The sequence below is a fragment of the Bombina bombina genome, chromosome 4 (genome assembly GCF_027579735.1).
Source record: "Bombina bombina isolate aBomBom1 chromosome 4, aBomBom1.pri, whole genome shotgun sequence".
NCBI lineage: Eukaryota > Metazoa > Chordata > Amphibia > Anura > Bombinatoridae > Bombina > Bombina bombina.
Window position 1 is genome coordinate 569,583,625 of NC_069502.1, and position 26,084 is coordinate 569,609,708.

At 40.3% G+C, this 26,084-nt stretch overlaps 1 protein-coding gene across 2 annotated transcripts in view; it reads left to right on the forward strand.

The window, feature by feature from the left end:
- The first annotated feature begins 231 nt into the window (after positions 1-231).
- CASP8AP2 (caspase 8 associated protein 2) overlaps positions 232-26,084 on the forward strand; it is a 104,157-nt gene continuing 78,304 nt past the window's right edge. For both annotated transcript variants that reach the window (XM_053710547.1, XM_053710548.1), the window contains exons 1-5: positions 232-384; positions 6,147-6,231; positions 6,996-7,064; positions 9,784-9,884; positions 10,905-10,979. In XM_053710547.1, the coding sequence (XP_053566522.1) occupies positions 6,171-6,231; positions 6,996-7,064; positions 9,784-9,884; positions 10,905-10,979 (306 nt within the window). In that variant the 5' untranslated portion in view covers positions 232-384; positions 6,147-6,170. The remainder of the gene's footprint in view (positions 385-6,146; positions 6,232-6,995; positions 7,065-9,783; positions 9,885-10,904; positions 10,980-26,084) is intronic.

Consider the following 26,084-nt stretch of genomic DNA (forward strand, 5'->3'; position numbering starts at 1 on the left):
CAGGGCCCGACGACCACTATGGGCAAAATGACCATAAACAGTATGGGATTTCGCTTTTTTAACACTGAGTGAACTAAATTACATGATCACAATGGACAATGTAATGTGTGAGATGTTAACTAGTTACGATCGTACTTTTAACCATTAGCTCAGATCTGCAGCATTTTCCCCCGAGTAGAAACCTCATGTCGCGTTGATTATGACGTAAGAGCAGAACCGGAAGTGCTCTGTGGCGCTGTTTTCCCCCACTTTTGGACCTAAGATGTTAGTGTGTATTGCGCGGTTATGCATTTACCGAACTGGCCTGGAAGCGTCAGTTTGACCGATCTCCAGGCCATTGCACAACGGAGTGGTGGCGAACTTAGCAAGTATACTGCCGAGCTGGTGAGTGGCGTGTCATACAGTGTATGTGTACAGCTGTGCACACAGCCTGGTAGCCTGCAGCACCGCTCTGGGCGCTGGAAAGTTAGCTTGACTCAAAAACACAAATGCTTGTTAGACTGACGGGAGTTCAGTGCTCGGTTATCGTCACACTGGTTAGATACAAATGTCATTTCTGATACGTTTATCACCAAACTCAAAATGATGTGATAATAAGGAGAATGAAATATAGTTACCAAAAGTCTCACATTTTGTTATAAAATGCGAACTAGTTGATCTTCCGAGTTAATTTTTGGTATTTAGATGTTGGTGTAAATACGTTCCATGTTCCATTAGAGTTCTTATTATACCACTCAACTTTAAAGGGATAGTAAACACCAAACATGTTATTGTTTAAAAAGATAGATAATCTCTTTATTTACTATTCCCCAGTTTTGCATAACCAAACCTGTTATAGAAATATACTTATTACCTCTGTAATTACTTTGTATCTAAGCTTCTGCTGACTACCTTCTTATCTTAGATATCTTTTGACAGACTTGCATTTCAGGCAAGTAGTGCTGACTCTTAAATAACTCCATGAGCATGATGTTATTTATATGAAACACATGAACTAACGCCATCTAGCTGTAAAAAATGTCAAATGCATTCACATAAGCCTTCAAGGGCTTAGAAATTAGCATATGAGTCTACCTAGGTTTAGCTTTCAGCTAAGAATACCAAGAGATCAAAGCAAATGTGATGATAAATTTAAATTACAAAGTTGTCTAAAATTACATGCTCTATCTGAATCATGAAAGTTTAATTTGGACTTACATATCCCTTTAATAAAAAACATAGTGTTGCGTTACGATGTATGCGGCTACATTTAGACACCAATCAGCAAGCGCTACCCAGGTGCTGAACCAAAAATCGCCCGGCTCCATTTTGTTAAGAAAAGCAATACCAGTGTACTTAGTAATCATATAATTTCATCCAACCCAAAAATAAACAGAAACCAGTTTCGTCGGGAGAAGCAGCTCCACCGTTAGTTTCACAGTTTTATAGTACCTGCCTGCTCTTCTTCATATTCTTTAAACTACTTTCTAATTAACTTCTATTATCTAACTTGCTTCATTCTCTTGATATACTTTGCTGAAAAGAATATCTAGATAGGCCTTGTGTGATTGGCTCACCCTTGTGCATTGATATTTCTTCAACAAAGGATATCTAAAGAATGAAGCAAATTAGATAATAAAAGTAAATTGGAATGTTGTTTAAAATTGTTCTCTACTTGAATTATAAAAGAACATTTTTGAGTTTAGTGTCCCTTTAACTTACATTGCGGCTTTTTCAAATAAAGATACCAAGAGAATAAAGAAAAAATAATAGGAGTAAATTAGAAAGTTGCTTAAATTTGCATGCTCTATCCAAATCAATACATTTTGACTAGACTAGTGCAACTGGCACATTTTGCATCTGGCTCATGCATAGAGCAAGGGGGGGCAGCTATCACTATCTCTCTCTCTCTCTCTCTCTAGATATAGATCTGTGTGCAGCAGAATTCTGTTATTTTCAGCACTGGATTTATTAGTGTAAAAGTGCAACACATAAATATTTGAATATGTACAGATCTTTGTGTGTTGCACTTTCACACAAATAAATCTTGCGCCAAAAATAGCTGTGTGCTTTTGCCGGTGTCCATTTTTGGCATTTGTTTCACAATTGAATGATATATGACAGCGATATGCTCGGTGCCTACCTTTTTGGGGTACCAGACCCACAAGCATTGTATTGGTAATCTCTCACCTCTTGGTTAATTTCCCTAGCGTAATAGTTAAAGGTACATTAAACCACACAATTTTCTTTCATGATTTAATTAGAAAATACAATTTTAAACAACATTCCTATTTACTTCTATTTCTAATTTGCTTCATTCTTTAGATATATTTTGTTAAAGACATAACAATACACATAGGTGAGCCAATCACATGAGGCATCTAAGTGCAGCCACCAATCAGAAGCTACTGAGCCTATCTAGATATGCTTTTCAGGAAAGAATATCAAGAGAATGAAGCAAAATAGATAATAGAAGTAAATTAGAAAGTTGTTTAAAATGGTATTCTACATCTGAGTCATGAAAGAAATTTTTTGGGTTTAATGTCCCTTTAAGCAGAGCAGTTAATCCAGTATCTGCCAAAATGGGCTGCAGTGCACTGCACAGCATTACACTTGCAGTCCTCTCTGGTAGTCAGAGGTTAAAAAGAAACAGTGGAAGTGCCTGATTTAAAATTTAATTTCAAAATCACATGCAGAAAACTTTTTACAAAAAAAAAATCTCATCGCAGAAAGTGAAAGCAGTTGGGTCTCTTGGAGTTGCACTAACTTTTTTTATTTTTTTATTAATGTTTTGATCTGAAAAAGTTACGATAACTTTTTAGTGCAACATTTAATTTGCAATTTATAGCATGAACAAGCTTTTGCCAGGCCTTGCTATCCATTTAAAGTCTAGGGCACACTAAAGGGATGTCGGCCACGGTTAACATTATCTGATAATTCTGTTTTACCATGGACTTGTAATACCAGTTTTCACGCTTATCTTAGCACAAGTCCTGATAGCACTCCATATGTTGCATGAAGAGAGAGGGAATAGTTTGATACATTGTCATATTTCTGAAGTAAGAGTGCATTCTGGTTTTGGGACTATATATAATATTTTGACATCACTTTAACCATGCATGGTTGTTTAGTGTAAGCAAAAAGTATACATTATTAAAATGATCTATTTAAGTGATTGTAAAGTTTAATGAATTAAAGCCCAGTATTTAAAAATAATCTTAAAAACAGGGGCACTTTAATTCTTTAAACTTTACAAAGACACTTCTTTTTTTTAAATACTTACCATTTAGTTTTAGTAAACATAACGCTGATCCTCCAACCGCATCTCATTCTGTATTTAGAAAATGAATGACCAATCCGTTTGCCTCCATTTGTTGTGTGCCCCATGAGCTGGATTCCAAAGGGGTTATGCATTGATTGGAGGAAGCCGGATTCATCATCGATCTTCTCTGTACAGAAGGAGATGGGGCGGAGGATCTGCTGTAAGTTTACCGTAACATAATGGTAAGTATTTAAAAGAAAAGAAAAAAGTTAATACATTAGTGCTCATGTTTTTAAGATTATTTTTTATGGTAGAGTTTCTATGGTTTTTAAACTGATCACATTTCAGTATTGTTATTGATATTGTTATGGACAATATTTATGTTATTATAGAGGCATTGTACAGTAAAATTAGTGTGTGTAGTATGTGTATGTGTTTGTATGTATGTGTGTGTATGTATATATATATATATATACGCGCACACACACTTTGGATTGGCTGATTGCATATGATACAGGGGGAGGGTAATATGGATTAACTTTGAATTTGAAATGGAGCAGTAGAATATTTTCCGCTACATTATAAAGTGCTTTTGTATTGTCTTTTTATTGTATATTTGTCAATTATTTAATTATACTTTATTTACTGGTCCTTTTTTAATTTGCTTACCGTAACTCGTTAAACCAGCTGCAGATTACTAAAATGTATGGAGAACTGATACTTGGTTTATTTTTGTATTTTGACCTTTTAACGCCGTTACAGCGTTGTATTCCGTCCACATTTTTCTGGGCTTTAACGCCGATGGACGGAATACAACGTCCTAACCGGGTGGCTTTCCTGAAGCCACTGGCGCTTCCCTGATGGGGAGGGCCCCCCTGACGCGATACAATCATTAAAATCTCGTGATCACTTGCACAATCGCAAGATTTCAAATTGTTTACATCAGAACAGTTGTTCCAATGTAGACACTTTAACCCCGGCAGGAAAGGGTTAAAGTGAATGTCAATTTTGATGCTAAAGTGCCGGGTTCTTATTCTTTATAGTAGTGTCTATTACATGCAGTTATATGAAAATTGGTGTATACTGTCCCTTTAAAATTTCTACTAATTGACATAAAACTAGACGCAGTTATCACTTCATCAAGCCCATCCAACATATTAAAACATTTTGACTAGTGAACTAATTACTAAATGCAGTATATAAGGCTGTAGCACAGTGTCTATTGAGCTTAAAAAAAGCTTTTATTACAGTATCAAGATAATATAATTTTATTAAACTAAAAAAATAAGTAAAATGTGTAAAAAAAAAATAGTTTTTTACAGGTAAGCTAGGTGGGTGCTGATAATGAGTTTATGAAACTAAGGGGGTTTGAAAACGTTTGGGAACCACTGAGGTAGGACATTTAATTTAAAACTACTTTCCAACTTACTGTTATTATCAAATGTGCTTTATTCTCTTGGTGTTCTTTTGCTGGAGAAGCAGCAAAACACCACTGGGAGCTAGCTGAGCAAATAACAAGATGCATATATGTGCAGCCACCAAAGGAGATGTACCAAGAGGACTAAGCAAATAAGATAATCAAATTGCTTGCACTGACTAAATCGTGAACGTTTTTATCTTTACTTTCCCTTTAATGCTATCTGCTAATATAACCAGTCATTAAGAAAACATTAAAGGGACAGTGTATTGTAAAATTGTTTTCAATTAATGTTATTAAATACGTAGAGTTTGCGAGGAAACAAATCTCCTTTTTTATCACTTTCTGTACACTCACATGCTTCTTTGTTTTCTCTGTCTTTATACCAAAGCCCAATACTGTACTTAGAACTATTGAAATTGAACATTTCATTACTTATCTCTTCTAAAACCTTTTAGCTAAAACGTTTATTGTAGGCAGGGCTACGACAGACAAAGTCAGCTATTACAGATGCTGAGATAAAGGTAAATTGGCCATTTGTAAACCATTTCATACACTTCAGCAGGTAAATGGTAATTGGAGTAAGGGGAGAAAAATTTAGGGTACACTGTCCCTTTAAAAGGACAATATACTGTACTTGGCTAAGTAGCCGATAAGAATTAATTGTATTTTAAGCAGGTGCAGAAACAGGCATATGGACTGTGCTATCTCTGGTTGCTCTTTTTTGCTTCTGAATCTTATTTACATGGCTGTTATACTATTGTTAGTATAGGTGGTGGTTTCAACAAACAAAAGCAGCTATTTCAAATGGCAAAATAAAAGTAAAGGGACTGCTTGTAAACACAGCTGGTTTTAAAGGATCATTGAGTTTACAGAACAATGTCCCTTTAATGTTATTAGTATTTGTTTTTATTGATAGTAAAGTCAAAATTAAACTTTTGATTTGGATAGAGCATACAATTTTGAACAACTTTCCAAGTTATCAAAATTGCTTCTTTCTCTTGTTATCTTTTATTGAAAAGTTAGACTAGGTAGGCTCATACGAGCTCAGGAGTGTGCACGTGTATACAGTATTATATGGCAGCAGTGTTTTGCAACATTATTTGTAGCCTTGTTATACAATATTGCAAATCACTGCTGCCATATAATACTGTATACACGCGCACACTCCTGAGCTCTTATGAGCCTACCTAGTCTAACTCTTCAATAAAAGATACCAAGAGAAAGAAGCAAATTTGATAACAGAAATAAATTGGAAAGTTGTTAAAAATGTCATGCTCTATCTGAATCCTCAAAGTTTAATTTTGACTTTACTGTCCCTTTTTAAAGTAACAAGTCTAAAAACTTTTTGGTCTGGCTTTAAACTTTTGTGATATAACGATATTTAGAGTGTGGTCCATAAATTTACCAAATCTAAGTTTTTATAAGAATAAAACAATGGGATAACCTTTTATTACTTATTTAATTCTTTGTCTTTAAATTACACAGGTGGAAGTATTGTAAACCAGCATAATGACAGAACAAAATGAGACTTCTGAAGACCAAAACTTGCTGCTCTTTCATGATGTTTATGGTAAATTTATTGTAAAGCTTTTAAGCACATAAAAATAAATGTGTGGCCTTTTGTTTTGCTTAATGTGACTTTAGTAAATATTTCTAATAATGGTCATGTTTTCAGAACTGTTGAAGAAAGCAATAATTGCATATTCTTACAAATGTATTATTCTGGCAAAATTATTTTTTTTCTTTCATGATTCAGATAGAGCAAGCAATTTTAAGCAACTTTCTAGTTTACTACTATTAATTTTCTTTGTTCTCTTGCCATCTTTATTTGAATGTAAAGCTTAGGCGCCGGCCCATTTTAGGTTCAGCACCCTGGATAGCGTTTGCTTATTGGTTGCTACATTTGGCTAACCAATAAGCAAGTGTAACCCAGGTTCTGAACCAAAAATGGCCAGCTCCTAAGCTTCATATTTCTGCTTTTTAAATAAAGACAATGAGTAAATTAGAAAGTTGCTTAAAATTGCATGCGCTATCTGAATCATGAAAGAAAAAAATTGGGTTTAGTGTCCCTTTAAACTGGCATAGAAGCATACACCAAGTATCCCCCCTCCCTTTGTATGTGCACAAACCTAAACATGAATAGAGAATTATGTTTTAACTATTTGTACAACATTAGCTGTTGGAAGTTTCTGTTCATGCTCTTTGGGAGATAAGTTGTCTAGGTTTGATGCTACAGTGACAAGTGAGTGAGTATAACTGTTTATAATGTTACATATTTTTATAATTGTCGTATTTTTTCTTAGCATTTGTGAATAATTTTTATGTACATCACAGATTCTCCTGCTAAAAGTGATGCCAGTTCTGTGGATATATATGATGATTTGGATATGTCAGCCTTCGCAGGTAAGCTTGTGCTTTTGTTGTCTTTTTTTTTTTTTTTTTTTTTTATATGTTGGAAAATGTATTTGTTTGTTGTTCGAGCTACTGGTAGATAAAAGTGCTGGTGTGTAGGGTTAGGGAATTTCATCCTTTTATGTGTTATATCTGATTACAATATGCTTTAGGATGGGGCTTGACTAAGTTTTTGGGTTATTCTTTATATATCTATATACAAATACCACTGTCTGGTTACTAAATATTTTTACTAGTTTGCCTCGCCTCCTCTCTGAGTGTAAATGTGAAGTCTGTCTCTTGCTCCCTCTAATCCCCCCTATTAGTGCATATGAGAAAAACAACACTTACTCCCCCCCCCCCCCCCCAGTGAATGTACAGGACAAGATCTGTCCTGATTTCCCTTGCAAGTGTGCGGTTCAAGACCGTCTCTTGCTTGTCTCTCTGACTGCATGTGTGCAGTACCCATTCTAACAAGAGCTGGTGTTGCTTTGCTTCCCCTCCCAAATGAACTACCTGATGTTGCTATTGGGGACAGGTTTCCTGGACCTGAATTGCCTGGTTTAGATCAGGTAAATTTAATTACCATATTTTCCGGCGTATAAGACGACTGGGCGTATAAGACTACCCCCTACTTTTCCTGTTAAAGATATAGGGTTTGTGCTATACTCGCCGTATAAGTTTACCCCCTTACCCCATCAATGAATGCAGCAAGCACACCAAATAAAAATGAATAAACATCAGATTATTTAATTCAAATGCTTATGACATGAAGGTACATCTTGCCATAGCCTTTAAGGGTTACTTTCATCAGTTTGGAGCAAGTATGGGGTATGGGATATACGGTAGGTTTTCACCTCAAAATTCACCCAGTGTGCAGATAACTTTTTTGTTGCGTGTGTTTGTGTGTGTGTGTGTGTGTGTGTGGGGGTGTTTGTGGCGGTTAGCAGGGATAATTGGGGTGGTCCATTGGCAGGTTGTGGGCTCCAAACAACTGTTAGGACCAGACCCAATTTAAGGCACCATTTTTGCCCAGGTTTGTAAGCCCTGCGCTAAACACTTCTGCTTCCACAACTGCGCGCTCCTTTTAACTGCAGCGCACTCATTTAAGAGTAAGAGCCCCTTTTAACTGCAGCACATGTTCACGGCCCAATAGCAGAGTTATCGTTTTCCAGTGGTTCGAGCTGCAGGCTGCTGATTGTCACACAAGCATGGAGTACAAGTAGTATCCCAGTAGTTCACATGCTGAGCGGCATAGAAGTCAGTCAGCATGTGAACTACTGGGATACTACTTGTACTCCATGCTTGTGTGACAATCAGCAGTCTGCAGCTCGAATTACTGGAAAACGATAACTCTGCTATTAAGCTATGATTATGTGATTTAGCTTTGGCTGTCTCGCTGCCCTCCTGCCACTGCCAATGAGTCTTAACACAGTAATAACCCCACGCCACGGTTATTCATTCCTTACCTACTAGCTCCCAACCAATCAGTGTGGCGTTGCTTTCCAAAACTTATGTAACTCCCCAGTAATTGCAACAAACGAGCTCTCACTGCCCGCCATTACATACAACACATCTCCTTGGCAACCTCTGCACCCGCCCAGTGCCCACCTCTGTTTCAGTGGAGCTCAGTTTAGGATAACGTTGTCTGTACTCTGTAATAATAAGGCTTATAAGACGACCCTCGACTTTTGAGAAGATTTTCATGAGTTAAAAAGTCCTCTTATACGCCGGAAAATACGGTACACTGTTTACTTCCCCCTGTCATTTTTTTCACTAAGAAGGTAAAAGCTATAATTTCCACTGCCTTTGGATACCAAACATTATATTTTTAAAGTGTAAAATGTATTTATATGAAGATTGAACCCTTAAGTCATGTATACAATTACTTGCTAACATTACACAATATGATCTTAAAAAAAGTTGATATATGTGTGAAAAAAAATAAAAAAAATATATATATATATATATATATATATATTGTATATGTAATGTGTGTATGTAAGTTCAATGTAGATTGTATCAAGACTGCTAGCAGCACTGCTATCCGATATAAATGGTGATGCTGTTTCTAGCACTATAAGTGCTAAAAAGTACTTTCCCTGAGCCAAGAGTTCATTTTGGGAAAATAAGATAGTGCCCCCTAGTGTAAGATTATTATATCGATATTTAGCTCTAAAATAAATATTGCAAAAAATGCACTGGTGTTCACTTGCACCAATATATATCAACATTACATTTGGTATAATAATAAATTCAGTTCCGGGTAATTTTCTTATTCTTCTGTTGTTAAAGTCAAACTTTTGGGACAAATGTTTATTACCTACATCTGGTGAACCAGATACAAGGTGCAATTCACTCATCTCAGGAGAGCAATCTTTTTGGGCCAATATGTCAACAGAGAGTTACAAAAGACACAGACCTGATGTCAAGGATAATTTACACTAATATATTTTATAGGGTTAATAACTATGATAGAGATATCAAAATAATCTTTATTGTATCACAATGGGAATAATTATAATTGTATGGGTAGTGGCTATACCTAAATATAGCTAATGAATCCTATGGCTTATTACTGGTTTATGGTTTATTGCTCCACTCAATAAAAATAAATAAATATAGTTTTAAATGCTTGCAGACATTTCTTTTCAAATTCAATGCTTATTGCTCATATACTGTGCTAACATTTTATTGTTATTGTAATAAATTGGTGACTTTATGCTTTCAGAAAACCCTTTAGAATGTTCCACTCCTCCCAAGGATTGCTTGGACCTGTATGAAGAGCTTCTAACAGAAGAAGGGAATGCTAAAGAAGCCTCATTCAAAGATGTATGTTTCTGGTTACATTTTGCTATTGTAATGCTAGAATATATATTCTCACTTAATTTATGGCTTGCTCATAAATATTATCATGGTGGAAAAAATCAAGTAAGGTATGTGGCTTTTACTGTCAGCATTTTTGTTAATGTTATTGCAAAGATGCTTCTGTTTAAAATTTGAAATGTATTTACGTAAATTTCAATTTTGACCCCATGTCCCGTTTAAGTCAGTGAATGTCTGAGCTATCCTCTGCAAGGTAGTTTAGAATATATAATAATAATATGTTCTATTTGTAATTAAGAAAATAAAATTGACCATGAATCATATCTGGTGGTCATGCCCCCTGTTGTGATGTTTTTGGGAATCATTAGGAGTGATTTCCCTGAACCTTTTGGGGGACCCTTTCTCGGTTACTCCCCTAATACTGCTGTTTAATGACAAACCTAAACGTCCTTGCAAACTCAGGCTAACGCTTTTTCTAATGGGAATAAACAATGCTCGCACTGGAAAACGACTAGTTCCAGGTATAAGTGAATGGAAGAATAAGGTGACAGAGCTCCTTACCCTTGAGAAATATACATATTTTAGACTAAACAAATTAACTAGGTTTCAGGACATCAAATTTTACTGGGAAACTCTGCAAGCCCAACTGAACCCCTAGGTGGCCACAGGCCCTTAATACAAAGCAACCCAAGAAATGTAACTTCAACAACTTTTTCTTATTTTCTTTTTCCGCTCTTCCTACGTACAACTCCTCTTTCAGGTCCAGTTTGCTCTTTTTATTTACAGTTTTGGTTTGATTACTGGTTTGTTCCTTTATAACCTTATTTGCTATGATGTTCTTGGAAGTTTTTTTTATTATGTAACTTAATCTCATTTGAGACTTTGCAAAACAGCATATTTCCTTTGTTTTTCCTTATTGTACTTTGTTTATTATTTTGTATCTCACATGACTGCTGTGGTCTATGCAAATTAATAAAAATGTTAAAATGGGAAAAAATAGACTTTTTTTTTTTTTTCTGCTTCCAGTTAAATGCAGACTATGCGAAAAGCCAGACAAAATTGAAAGAACTGATAACAAAACTCAAGGAGATGCAGTCTCAGGTATAGTGATAAAGACAGATTAAATTTTGACAGTTTCTCCTGGTAGGTACCTAATCATTAAGTGATCTATCTCCCACATCTATTACAAATGTACATAGAAACCAGTTTACTACTTAATAGGTACATCACTATAATTAAAACAAATTAAAATGCTCCACAATATTAAATGGATGGCATTTTGAACAACTTTCCAAATTACTTCTGTTATAAAATATGCTTTCCAATTTGCTTTGTTCTTTTGGCATCCTTTGTTGAAAAGCACACATAGGTAGACTCAGCAGCAATACACTACTGGGAGCTAGCTGGTGATTGGTGACTGCACATACATGCCTGTTATTGGCTCACCCAATGTGATTAGCTAGTTCCTAGTAGTGCATTGCTAAATCTTTCAAGGTATCGTCTTCAAAAAGACTTGACTTTACTGTCCCTTTAATTTGTACACAATATAAATGTTTAAAGTAAGACCTGAGAGATTTGTACACAAATTACTCCAATAAGTAAATTGCCATGTGAAATATGTATTAATAATTCCAAGGAAATAAAATGTTTATAAAAAAAAAAAAAAAGCAGATTAATCAAAACCTTTAATTTCTTTTATCAGATGGTGAGAGTCCACAAGTCATCACGTGTGGGAATTCCCCTCCACTAGGAAGGAGGCAGAAGACACCCCAACATACTAGAGCTTTAGATCCCTTTCTATATACCCCAGTCCTCGGGACCCTTAAAAGGCCACATATTATTATATCTTAACTAGAGCACGGGTGAACTGATTATTTCACCTGTGCTCTAGTTAAGATATAATAAATATGTGGCCTGTTAAGGGTCCTGAGGACAGGGTTTGGGAAACACTGGCTTATCCTGATTCTTCAGTTGTGTATTTTGCCTCCTTGATGGAGTGAGGTAAATGCAGAAGCTCTGATCTACTCATCAATTGAGAGGGATTCTCTAACCGATATGAGACTCCTTTCCTCCTCAGAGTGCCTTGTAGACAAGATGTTATCAGCCATACAGTGAAAAATCTTTCCCATTGTTAAATGACACAGAGCTATATTTCTCCACTAATCCCCTTGTCTACAGTGTGTTGCTTCTTGTGGGATCAGCAGAGCTCCCCTAGTGAAATCTGGATTTATTTGCCAATCCTCTGAGTTGTAGAATGTTTAAAAAGAAAGAACACCTTTATTACCCATTCCCCAGCTTTACAAAGCCAACATTGTTGTTATAATATACTTTACCTTTACCCTTTGCACAAACGTCACGCCCCAGGGGAGAAAACAAAGATTAGTGGATTGCAGATTCGTCATCTGTCAATCAATTGAACAAAATGGCGGGCGAAGGAATGGCGGTTATTGTTATAGCATTAAAAGGTGAAAATCTGAGAATATCAATATACAGTACAAATTTGATGAATGAAAGTCTGCCTAATTTTTTTAATTCTATACTATGACGTTGGCGAGTACGCTCAACTTTATATTCACTTTAAGCAACCAGTTAAAAACGTTTTTTTTTTTTTTTTTTTTTATGGCAGCCCCCAAATAGCCTTTCTCCGTGCAAAATTCAGTTTTTGACCTAATTTTTAAGAAATAGAAGCCAGGTATTCACTTTTTCATCTGCTAAATTCAAATGTATGTTCATTTTTTTTCTGCTGATACATAGATTTGGGTCACTATTCCTAAGGTGGATGCAGCTATTTTCACTCTTGCCAGATGTACTACTATTCCTTTAGAGCAGGGCTTTATTAAACTTTTTCCACTCGTGACCCCTTTTGGCGTGATAATTTTTTGTGACCCCGTGTTTATAAAATAGGTATACAAATCAAACATTTACTGATAATCGCTCATACTCGCCCCTTCATGCTCATACTTCCACCTTCCATGATCACTCCCCTGCCCAGTCCATACACCTTCCATGCTCACTCCGCTGCCCCTTCCATACTCCCCCTTCACACTCATACTCCCCTTCACACTCATAGAGGTCATATTGTATGATGTTACTAAGTCTAAACACACCTGACATTAACACTGCCATATTATAATGTTACTAAATCCAAAGACATTTGCACTGTCATATTATGACGTGTGTGTACAGTGGATGCAGAGTGTGTGTGTGTACAGTGGATGCAGAGTGTGTGTGTGTACAGTGGATGCAGAGTGTGTGTGTGTACAGTGGATGCAGAGTGTGTGTGTGTACAGTGGATGCAGAGTGTGTGTGTGTACAGTGGATGCAGAGTGTGTGTGTGTACAGTGGATGCAGAGTGTGTGTGTGTGTACAGTGGATGCAGAGTGTGTGTGTGTACAGTGGATGCAGAGTGTGTGTGTGTACAGTGGATGCAGAGTGTGTGTGTGTACAGTGGATGCAGAGTGTGTGTGTGTACAGTGGATGCAGAGTGTGTGTGTGTACAGTGGATGCAGAGTGTGTGTGTGTACAGTGGATGCAGAGTGTGTGTGTGTACAGTGGATGCAGAGTGTGTGTGTGTACAGTGGATGCAGAGTGTGTGTGTGTACAGTGGATGCAGAGTGTGTGTGTGTACAGTGGATGCAGAGTGTGTGTGTGTACAGTGGATGCAGAGTGTGTGTGTGTACAGTGGATGCAGAGTGTGTGTGTGTACAGTGGATGCAGAGTGTGTGTGTGTACAGTGGATGCAGTGTGTGTGTACGTACAGTGGATGCAGTGTGTGTGTACGTACAGTGGATGCAGTGTGTGTGTACGTACAGTGGATGCAGTGTGTGTGTGTGTACAGTGGATGCAGTGTGTGTGTGTGTGTACAGTGGATGCAGTGTGTGTGTGTGTGTGTACAGTGGATGCAGTGTGTGTGTACAGTGTGTGTACAGTGGATGCAGTGTGTGTGTGTACAGTGGATGCAGTGTGTGTGTGTACAGTGGATGCAGTGTGTGTGTGTACAGTGGATGCAGTGTGTGTGTGTACAGTGGATGCAGTGTGTGTGTGTACAGTGGATGCAGTGTGTGTGTGTGTACAGTGGATGCAGTGTGTGTGTGTGTATACATTGGATGCAGTGTGTGTGTGTGTATACAGTGGATGCAGTGTGTGTGTGTACAGTGGATGCAGTGTGTGTGTGTACAGTGGATGCAGTGTGTGTGTACAGTGGATGCAGTGTGTGTGTGTGTGTGTGTGTACAGTGGATGCAGTGTGTGTGTGTGTGTGTGTACAGTGGATGCAGTGTGTGTGTGTGTGTGTGTGTACAGTGGATGCAGTGTGTGTGTGTGTACAGTGGATGCAGTGTGTGTGTGTGTGTGTGTGCAGTGTGTGTGTGTGTGTGCAGTGTGTGTGTGTGTATACAGTGGATGCAGTGTGTGTGTGTGTGTACAGTGGATGGTGTGTGTGTGTGTACAGTGGATGCAGTGTGTGTGTGTGTGTGTGTACAGTGTGTGTACGGTGGATGGTGTGTGTGTACGGTGGATGGTGTGTGTGTACGGTGGATGGTGTGTGTGTACAGTGGATGGTGTGTGTGTACAGTGGATGCAGTGTGTGTGTGTACAGTGGATGGTGTGTGTGTGTGTGTACAGTGGATGGTGTGTGTGTGTGTGTGTGTGTACAGTGGATGCAGTGTGTGTGTGTGTATACAGTGGATGCAGTGTGTGTGTGTACAGTGGATGCAGTGTGTGTGTGTGTACAGTGGATGCAGTGTGTGTGTGTGTATACATTGGATGCAGTGTGTGTGTGTATACAGTGGATGCAGTGTGTGTGTGTACAGTGGATGCAGTGTGTGTGTGTACAGTGGATGCAGTGTGTGTGTACAGTGGATGCAGTGTGTGTGTGTGTGTGTACAGTGGATGCAGTGTGTGTGTGTGTGTGTACAGTGGATGCAGTGTGTGTGTGTGTGTGTGTGTGTACAGTGGATGCAGTGTGTGTGTGTGTACAGTGGATGCAGTGTGTGTGTGTGTGTACAGTGGATGCAGTGTGTGTGTGTGTGTGTAGTGTGTGTGTGTGTGTGCAGTGTGTGTGTGTGTACAGTGGATGCAGTGTGTGTGTGTGTGTACAGTGGATGGTGTGTGTGTGTGTACAGTGGATGCAGTGTGTGTGTGTGTACAGTGTGTGTACGGTGGATGGTGTGTGTGTACGGTGGATGGTGTGTGTGTACGGTGGATGGTGTGTGTGTACGGTGGATGGTGTGTGTGTACAGTGGATGCAGTGTGTGTGTGTACAGTGGATGGTGTGTGTGTGTGTGTACAGTGGATGGTGTGTGTGTGTGTGTGTGTACAGTGGATGCAGTGTGTGTGTGTGTACAGTGGATGCAGTGTGTGTGTGTACAGTGGATGCAGTGTGTGTGTGTGTACAGTGGATGGTGTGTGTGTGTGTGTACAGTGGATGGTGTGTGTGTGTACAGTGGATGCAGTGTGTGTGTGTGTGTACAGTGGATGCAGTGTGTGTGTGTGTGTGTACAGTGGATGCAGTGTGTGTGTGTGTACAGTGGATGCAGTGTGTGTGTGTACAGTGGATGCAGTGTGTGTGTGTGTGTGTGTGTACAGTGGATGCAGTGTGTGTGTACAGTGGATGCAGTGTGTGTGTACAGTGGATGCAGTGTGTGTGTACAGTGGATGCAGTGTGTGTGTACAGTGGATGCAGTGTGTGTGTGTGTGTACAGTGGATGCAGTGTGTGTGTGTGTGTGTACAGTGGATGCAGTGTGTGTGTGTACAGTGGATGCAGTGTGTGTGTGTGTGTACAGTGGATGCAGTGTGTGTGTGTGTGTACAGTGGATGCAGTGTGTGTGTGTGTGTGTGTACAGTGGATGCAGTGTGTGTGTGTACAGTGGATGCAGTGTGTGTGTGTACAGTGGATGCAGTGTGTGTGTGTGTGTACAGTGGATGCAGTGTGTGTGTGTACAGTGGATGCAGTGTGTGTGTGTGTACAGTGGATGCAGTGTGTGTGTGTGTACAGTGGATGCAGTGTGTGTGTACAGTGGATGCAGTGTGTGTGTACAGTGGATGCAGTGTGTGTGTGTACAGTGGATGCAGTGTGTGTGTGTACAGTGGATGCAGTGTGTGTGTGTGTACAGTGGATGCAGTGTGTGTGTGTACAGTGGATGCAGTGTGTGTGTGTGTACAGTGGATGCAGTGTGTGTGTGTACAGTGGATGCAGTGTGTGTGTGTACAGTGGATGCAGTGTGTGTGTGTGTGTACAGTGGATGCAGTGTGTGTGTGTGTGTACAGTGGATGCAGTGTGTGTGTGTGTACAGTGGATGCAGTGTGTGTGTGTGTACAGTGGATGCAGTGTGTGTGTGTGTGTACAGTGGATGCAGTGTGTGTGTGTGTGTACAGTGGATGCAGTGTGTGTGTGTGTGTACAGTGGATGCAGTGTGTGTGTGTGTACAGTGGATGCAGTGTGTGTGTGTGTACAGTGGATGCAGTGTGTGTGTGTACAGTGGATGCAGTGTGTGTGTGTGTACAGTGGATGCAGTGTGTGTGTGTGTACAGTGGATGCAGTGTGTGTGTGTGTACAGTGGATGCAGTGTGTGTGTGTGTGTGTGTACAGTGGATGCAGTGTGTGTGTGTGTACAGTGGATGCAGTGTGTGTGTGTGTGTACAGTGGATGCAGTGTGTGTGTGTACAGTGGATGCAGTGTGTGTGTGTGTGTGTACAGTGGATGCAGTGTGTGTGTGTGTACAGTGGATGCAGTGTGTGTGTGTACAGTGGATGCAGTGTGTGTGTGTACAGTGGATGCAGTGTGTGTGTGTACAGTGGATGCAGTGTGTGTGTGTACAGTGGATGCAGTGTGTGTGTGTACAGTGGATGCAGTGTGTGTGTGTGTGTACAGTGGATGCAGTGTGTGTGTGTGTGTGTACAGTGGATGCAGAGTGTGTGTTTGTGTGTACAGTGGATGCAGTGTGTTTGTGTGTACAGTGGATGCAGTGTGTGTGTGTGTACAGTGGATGCAGTGTGTGTGTGTGTGTGTACAGTGGATGCAGTGTGTGTGTGTGTGTGTACAGTGGATGCAGTGTGTGTGTGTGTACAGTGGATTGTGTGTGTGTGTACAGTGGATGCAGTGTGTGTGTACAGTGGATGCAGTGTGTGTGTACAGTGGATGCAGTGTGTGTGTACAGTGGATGCAGTGTGTGTGTACAGTGGATGCAGTGTGTGTGTGTACAGTGGATGCAGTGTGTGTGTGTACAGTGGATGCAGTGTGTGTGTGTACAGTGGATGCAGTGTGTGCGTGTGTGTACAGTGGATGCAGTGTGTGTGTGTACAGTGGATGCAGTGTGTGTGTGTGTACACAGTGGATGCAGTGTGTGTGTGTGTACACAGTGGATGCAGTGTGTGTGTGTACACAGTGGATGCAGTGTGTGTGTACAGTGGATGCAGTGTGTGTGTGTGTACAGTGGATGCAGTGTGTGTGTGTGTGTACAGTGGATGCAGTGTGTGTGTGTGTGTGTGTATACAGTGGATGCAGTGTGTGTGTGTACAGTGGATGCAGTGTGTGTGTGTGTGTACAGTGGATGCAGTGTGTGTGTGTACAGTGGATGCAGTGTGTGCGTGTGTGTACAGTGGATGCAGTGTGTGCGTGTGTACAGTGGATGCAGTGTGTGTGTGTGTGTACAGTGGATGCAGTGTGTGTGTGTGTGTACAGTGGATGCAGTGTGTGTGTACAGTGGATGCAGTGTGTGTGTGTGTGTGTACAGTGGATGCAGTGTGTGTGTACAGTGGATGCAGTGTGTGTGTGTGTGTGTACAGTGGATGCAGTGTGTGTGTGTACAGTGGATGCAGTGTGTGTGTGTGTGTACAGTGGATGCAGTGTGTGTGTACAGTGGATGCAGTGTGTGTACAGTGGATGCAGTGTGTGCGTGTGTACAGTGGATGCAGTGTGTGCGTGTGTACAGTGGATGCAGTGTGTGCGTGTGTACAGTGGATGCAGTGTGTGCGTGTGTACAGTGGATGCAGTGTGTGTGTGTACAGTGGATGCAGTGTGTGTGTACAGTGGATGCAGTGTGTGTGTGTGTACAGTGGATGCAGTGTGTGTGTGTGTGTGTACAGTGGATGCAGTGTGTGTGTGTGTACAGTGGATGCAGTGTGTGTGTGTGTACAGTGGATGCAGTGTGTGTGTGTGTACAGTGGATGCAGTGTGTGTGTGTGTGTACAGTGGATGCAGTGTGTGTGTGTGTGTGTACAGTGGATGCAGTGTGTGTGTGTGTGTGTACAGTGGATGCAGTGTGTGTGTACAGTGGATGCAGTGTGTGTGTGTGTGTGTGTACAGTGGATGCAGTGTGTGTGTGTGTGTGTGTGTGTACAGTGGATGCAGTGTGTGTGTGTGTGTGTGTGTGTGTGTGTACAGTGGATGCAGTGTGTGTGTGTGTGTGTGTGTGTACAGTGGATGCAGTGTGTGTGTGTGTGTGTGTACAGTGGATGCAGTGTGTGTGTGTGTGTACAGTGGATGCAGTGTGTGTGTGTACAGTGGATGCAGTGTGTGTGTGTGTACAGTGGATGCAGTGTGTGTGTGTGTGTGTACAGTGGATGCAGTGTGTGTGTGGATGCAGTGTGTGTGTACAGTGGATGCAGTGTGTGTGTGGATGCAGTGTGTGTGTGTGTACAGTGGATGCAGTGTGTGTGTGTGTGTGTACAGTGGATGCAGTGTGTGTGTGTGTGTGTACAGTGGATGCAGTGTGTGTGTGTGTGTACAGTGGATGCAGTGTGTGTGTGTGTACAGTGGATGCAGTGTGTGTGTGTGTACAGTGGATGCAGTGTGTGTGTGTGTACAGTGGATGCAGTGTGTGTGTGTACAGTGGATGCAGTGTGTGTGTGTGTACAGTGGATGCAGTGTGTGTGTACAGTGGATGCAGTGTGTGTGTGTACAGTGGATGCAGTGTGTGTGTGTACAGTGGATGCAGTGTGTGTGTGTGTGTGTGTGTATGTACAGTGGATGCAGTGTGTGTTTGTGTGTACAGTGGATGCAGAGTGTGTGTGTGTGTGTACAGTGGATGCAGTGTGTGTGTGTGTACAGTGGATGCAGTGTGTGTGTGTGTACAGTGGATGCAGTGTGTGTGTGTGTGTTCAGTGGATGCAGTGTGTGTGTGTGTGTGTACAGTGGATGCAGTGTGTGTGTGTGTGTACACAGTGGATGCAGTGTGTGTGTGTGTGTGTGTGTACAGTGGATGCAGTGTGTGTGTGTACAGTGGATGCAGTGTGTGTGTGTACAGTGGATGCAGTGTGTGTGTGTACAGTGGATGCAGTGTGCGTGTGTACAGTGGATGCGGTGTGTGCGTGTGTACAGTGGATGCGGTGTGTGCGTGTGTACAGTGGATGCGGTGTGTGCGTGTACACAGTGGATGCGGTGTGTGCGTGTACACAGTGGATGCGGTGTGTGCGTGTACACAGTGGATGCGGTGTGTGCGTGTACACAGTGGATGCGGTGTGTGCGTGTACACAGTGGATGCGGTGTGTGCGTGTACACAGTGGATGCGGTGTGTGCGTGTACAGTGGTGGATGCGGTGTGTGCGTGTACAGTGGTGGATGCGGTGTGTGTGGGATAGGGGCTGTGGGGAGTGACCAGTTTTGTGGGTTTTAGTGCAGATTAGTGATCTCCACAAAGATATGACCAACTATCTTAAAACTTGTACAAAGAAAGTACACTGCCATTTAATTATCACACATTTACCCAAACCAATCTGCTCAACTATGCCAATTGTTTAAGCTAAATAATTTATTTACACTAAATACCACACTTTGGATTACAAATAATTGAAAACCAACTTTGATTAGATAATTAATACTATCCCCACTCATTCAACTAATAAATTACCTCAATTCTCCCAGAGTAACACTTCGCAGGGGCTTAGAAACAGGAAATCTGCAGGGGCTTAGAAACAGGAAATCTGCAGGGGCTTAGAAACAGGAAATCTTCAAGGGTATAAAGTATATTAATATGTAAAGGTGTTTATCTTTTTAAACAATCAAATTAGAGCTGCAACAACTAATTGTCATAATCGATAATGCAGTTCACTTTTTCACAAAATTTGTCACAAACTTTAGGTTTCCCACTGAAATTATTTACAAACAGCTTCTGCAATTATGGCACAAATGGTTGTAAATGCTTCTCTGGGATCCCCTTTTTTCAGAAATAGCAGACTTAAATGGCTTTTGGGTTGCTTTTTGGTAATTAGAAGGCCGCTAAATGCCGCTGCGCCCCACACGTGTTTTATGCCCAGGAGTGAAGGGGTTAATTAGGGAGCTTGTAGGGTTAATTTTAGCTTTAGTGTAGTGTAGTAGACAACCCCAAGTATTGATCTAGGCCCATTTTGGTATATTTTATGCCACCATTTAACCGCCAAATGCGAGCAAATAAAAAAAAAAAAAAAAAACTTTACATTTTTCACAATTTTAGGTTTCTCACTGAAATTATTTACAAACAGCTTGTGCAATTATGGCAGAAATTGTTGTAAAAGCTTCTCTGGGATCCCCTTTGTTCAGAAATAGCAGACTTATATGGCTTTGGCGTTGCTTTTTGGTAATTAGAAGGCCGCTAAATGCTGCTGCGCACCACACGTTAATTATGCCCAGCAGTGAAGGGGTTAAATTAGGTAGCTTGTAGGGAGCTTGCAGGGTTAATTTTAGAGATCAGCCTCCCACCTGACACATCCCACCCCCTGATCCCTCCCAAACAGCTCTCTTCCCTCCCCCACCCCACAATTGTTCCCGCCATCTTAAGTACTGGCAGAAAGTCTGCCAGTACTAAATAAAAGAGGTTTTTTTTTTTTTAAATAAAAATAATAAAGTATTTTAGCTGTGATGGACCCCTGCCTTAGCCCCAACCTCCCTGATCCCCCCTCCAGCTCTCTAACCCTCTCCCCTACCTAATTACCACCATCTTGGGTACTGGCAGCTTTCTGCCAGTACCCAGTTTGGCCCCAAAAACCCCCCAAAAAGTATTTTTATTTTATTTTTACTTAACCCCTTAATGACCACAATATACCCTGTATGTCACTGGTCGTTAAGGGTTTTTTCAGGACATAATAGCACAAGTCTAGCAAGAGCACGCTATTAATGCCATCCCTCCAGAAGGCTTTGTGGAATAGAGCAGTCTCAACACTGGTGGCAAGACCACAGTATAAAACAATCAAGTCCCAAAAAAAGGCCAGCGACATACAGGGTACGTCGCTGGTCCTTAAGGGGTTAAAAAAACTATTTCTGTCGTGTAGCAGCTCCCCACAATACCCCCACCCCCACCCCCTCCCAGATCCTTTTATATTTTTTTTTTTAAAAAATCCCTTTTTTCCCCCTTTCTGCCCTCATTCATTGGTGTCAGTGTGGTTAATGGGTGCACGTGCATGCGCACATGCATGCTCACGTGCACACGCGCGCGTCGTGCACGCGCAAACTCACACCCGGCACTATCGCTACCGGTGCAGAGAGGGCCACAGAGTGGCTCTCTCTGCATCGGGGGCTTGTAAAATGGTATTGCAGGATGCCTCCATATCGAGGCATCACTGCAATACCCTCAGAGCTGCTGGAAGCATTTGTGATCGCTTCCAGCACTCTGTTAGACAACTGACGTACCAGGTACGTCCATTGTCATTAACTGCTTGTTAATGCATGACGTACCTGGTACGTCAGTTGTCATTAAGGGGTTAAAGCCTTAATTTGTAAGGCATATTTGTTTGTGGGGAAGATTCCCCTTTAGCGTGTTACTAGAGCAATTATCACTTCTTGGGCCTTTCATAGTGAGGCTTCTGTTGATTAGATTTGTAAGGCAGCTACATGGTCCTCTGTGCATACTTTTTCATAGTTTTATCACTCTGATGTGTGCTTGTTTCTCCTAATGCTGCTTTTGGCAGTAAAGTTCTACAGGACCAGGCTGCAGTGGTAACTGATAAGTAAAGCACCTGCCTTCACTGTTTGTCCCACCTATTTCAGGGTGATTTCGTTGACTTTACTGCTTGGGTATAGATTCCAACTTTATGACTCCCTCTTTCACCATCTGATGAAAGAAAACAAAATTTCTTAACAGATAAATTAATTTTGTTGCATAATGGTGAGAGTCCACAAGCCCCGCCTTTTCTTTTTGATCAGTTGGTGGCAGTATTTGTTTTGCACTTTTGCCCCAGTTTCTTTCCTGCTTTTCTATTTTCTGTCCTCTACTTGGCTATTTATGTATGACTCAAGTTTCAGGATAAGTGCTCTCGTATGTTGGAATATATTTTGCCTACTGCTAGTGGTCAGCAGGGGGATTTTCATACTTGACTTATGGACTTTCTACATCATGAAAGAAATGAATTTATAAAGTAAGTATACATTTTTGTTTTTCATATATACATAGTAGCCCCTACTTATGAAATTTGTGTGTGTGTTTTGTTTGTTTTTTTGTTGTGTTTTTAATCACACTGTTATACATAAACTTTCCCATCCTCTGTGTCATATATTGTTTCTTGCTTCTCTAATAGGGAATAAAGTGCAGAAAGTTCTCCCATATGCCTTTTTGCCTATATTTGGCACCAGGGATAGTTGGGTTTGTGCACTCACTTTTTGAATTGGAAGAACTCCTGCAGAGCACCATTTTCTTTTCTTGCTGCTCATCTTATGGCTCTGTATGAATATCTTTACTAAATACAGCAACCAAGGTTTACATTATTTCTCTATTGTTATTTGGTATTCTGTAACCACACATCTAACTAGGACCTGTGTACAGCTCTATGCTTTCACATAGCAGCATTACACAGCTCTGCTCATTTTTAACAATCCGTTAACTGAAGCATCTAGACTCTAGCTGCATTCCTCTTTGGTAGTGACAGTACAGGGGCAGAATATTATTTACGCAAAGTGACCATCTTACAAAACAATCAAAACATCACATTTCTTTTGGTGTCAATAGAAAGTCTCATCTCTCTGTCAGAGAATGTACTGAGATTTCCATAAAAAAAACCTTCAGAAATGCACTCAAATGTTAAATTGAATGCTGTTTTGTCTGTCTTTGAGGCATATTAGGATAGAACATTACTTTTACATTACTAATTCCACCATTATGGCCTTGTAGCTAATAGAGGAATTTCAGTACTGTTTTTGTTTTTCCTATGTATTAGTTTATAATTGATCTTATATATATGCCAGAAAAAAAAATACTCCCCTTTTTAGCGTGTCCTGAAGGATGGGTTATTTAATCCTATTAGTGGAGAGAGATGTGAACCAACGCAGCTCACAGACCACACTGTGCTCCGGAAATGAAATCCTCCGACCGGAACGCTAGCTAGTAGCAGGCGGAGTGAGAAAGTGCAGCAAAAAGTCCTCAGACATGCACGGAGTGCCGTAGCCTAGTGCAGTGGATCAGACTGCCGTATGTAACTAGAGCAATAGAAAAAGTGGCAGGCACTCTTCCCCAGACTTGGTTATAAAATCGAAAAATGTATTAATAAATGGAAAAATTGTAAAAAGGTTATGCAGACATGGCAGGTAAAAACATGCTTGAACAATCTTACGCATGTTTTTACCTGCCATGTAAATTTTATTACCAAGTCTGGGGACGAGTGCCTGACGCTTTTTCTATTGCTCTATTTCATCCTATTCCGGACCTTAAAAGGATACTAAACCCACATTTTTTCATTTATTATTCAGATAGAGCATGCAATTTTAAAGGGACAGTCTAGTCAAAATTAATTTTTCATGATTCAGATAGAGAATGCAATTTTAAACAACTTTCCAATTCACTTTTTTTTTTTTTTTATACTTGTTTTATTTATTAGTTTTCAAGCATACAGTGAGATAAAATGTATACAATTACAGGCAGATGTTGTTATACAAGAGGTGATATGTATACATTAATATAGCTAGACTGTTGAGTCTCTGTTTTTTGGAGATGCTCCCAGATATATTCACTTTTATCATATTTGCTTTGTTCTCTTGGTATTGTTTGTTAAAAGCTAAACCTAGGTAGGCTCGTATGCTAATTTATAAGCCCTTGATGCCTCCACTTATTTCAATGCATTTGGCAGTTTTCACAGCTAGAGGATGTTATTTAATTTGTGCCATACAGATAACATTGGGATCTCGCCCGTGGAGTTACAAATGAGAGGGCACTGATTGGCTGAATGCAAGTCTGTCAAAAGAACTGAAATAAGGGGGCAGTCTGCAAAGGCTTAGATTCAAGGTACTCAAAGAGGGAAAAAGTATATTTCTCTTGTTAAGTGTATCCAGTCCACGGATCATCCATTACTTATGGGATATTCTCCTTCCCAACAGGAAGTTGCAAGAGGATCACCCAAGCAGAGCTGCTATATAGCTCCTCCCCCCACATGTCATATCCAGTCATTCTCTTTCAACTCTCAACATAGATGGAGGTCGTGAGAGTCTGTGGTGTTTTATACTTAGTTTATTTCTTCAATCAAAAGTTTGTTATTTTTAAATGGCACCGGAGTGTGCTGTTTATCTCAGGCAGTATTTGGAAGAAGAATCTGCCTGCGTTTTTTCTATGATCTTAGCAGAAGTAACTAAGATCCATTTGCTGTTCTCACACATTCTGAGGAGTGAGGTACTTCAGATGGGGAATGGCGTGCAGTTTTTCCTGCAAATAAGGTATGTGCAGTAAAATATTTTTCTAAGGAATGGAATTGACTAAGAAAATACTGCTGATACCGAAGTAATGTAAGTAAAGCCTTCAATGCAGTGATAGCGACTGGTATAAGGCTTATTAATAGAGATACATACTCTCATAAAAATGTGTTTTAAAACGTTTGCTGGCATGTTTAATCGTTTTTTAATGTACATTGGTGATAAAACTGTAATGTTAGTATAGCCTTAAATGCAGTGAAAGCGACTTGTATCAGGCTGATTAATAGAGATACATACTCTTATAAAAATGTGTTTTAAAACGTTTGCTGACATGTTTAATCGTTTTTTGACATATGTTTGGTGATAAAACTTATTGGGGCCTAATTTTTCCACATGGCTGGCTTAAATTCTGCATAGAAACAGTTAACTGAGGCTTCCCACTGTTGTAATATGAGTGGGAGGGGCCTAATTTAGCGCTTTTTTTGCGCAGTTAAAATTACAAAATGAATCATCCAGATTCCCTCAGCAGTCCCATGATTACTACAGGACATCTCTATAGGGCTAAAAGGACTTCCAAAATCGTTTATAGGGAAGGTAATCCACAGCTCAGCTGTGGCAGTTTTGTTGTGTCTGTTTAAAAACGTCTCTGTCGTTTTTTTGATCTGTTTTTTTGCATTAAGAGGTTAATCATCCATTTGCAAGTGGGTGCAATGCTCTGTTACCTTATTACATATACTGTAAAAATTTCGTTTGATTTACTGCCTTTTTTTCACTGTTCTTCAAATTTTGACTAAATTTGTTTCTCTTAAAGGCACAGTAACGTTTTTTATATTGCTTGTTAACCTGATTTAAAGTGTTTTCCAAGCTTACTAGTCTCATTATTAGTCTGTTCTAACATGTCTGACATAGAGGAAGCTCTGTGTTCATTATGTTTAAAAGCCATGGTGGAACCCCATATTAGAATGTGTACCAGATGTACTGATTTCATGTTAAACAATAAAGATCATTTTTTGTCTTTAAAAACATTATCACCAGAGGATTCTGTCGAGGGGGAAGTTATGCCGACTAACTCTCCCCACGTGTCAGACCCTTTGACTCCCGCTTTAGGGACTCACGCTCAAATGGCGCCAAGTACATCAAGGGCGCCCATAGCGTTTATTTTACCAGAGGATTCTGTCGAGGGGGAAATTATGCCGACTAACTCTCCCCACGTGTCAGACCCTTTGACTCCCGCTTTAGGGACTCACGCTCAAATGGCGCCAAGTACATCAAGGGCGCCCATAGCGTTTATTTTACCAGAGGATTCTGTCGAGGGGGAAGTTATGCCGACTAACTCTCCCCACGTGTCCGATCCTTCGACTCCCGCTTCAGGGACTCACGCTCAAATGGCGCCAAGTACATAAAGGGCGCCCATAGCGTTTATTTTACAAGACATGGCAAAGGTTGTGAATAATACACTGGCAGCGGTATTAGTCAGACTACCTGAAATTAAAGGAAAGCAAGATAGCTCTGGGGGTAGTTACAGAGCATACAGACGCTTTAAGAACCATGTCTGATACTGCCTCATAATATGCAGAAGCTGGGGAGCTTCGGTCTGTGGGTGATATTTTTGACTCAGGGAAG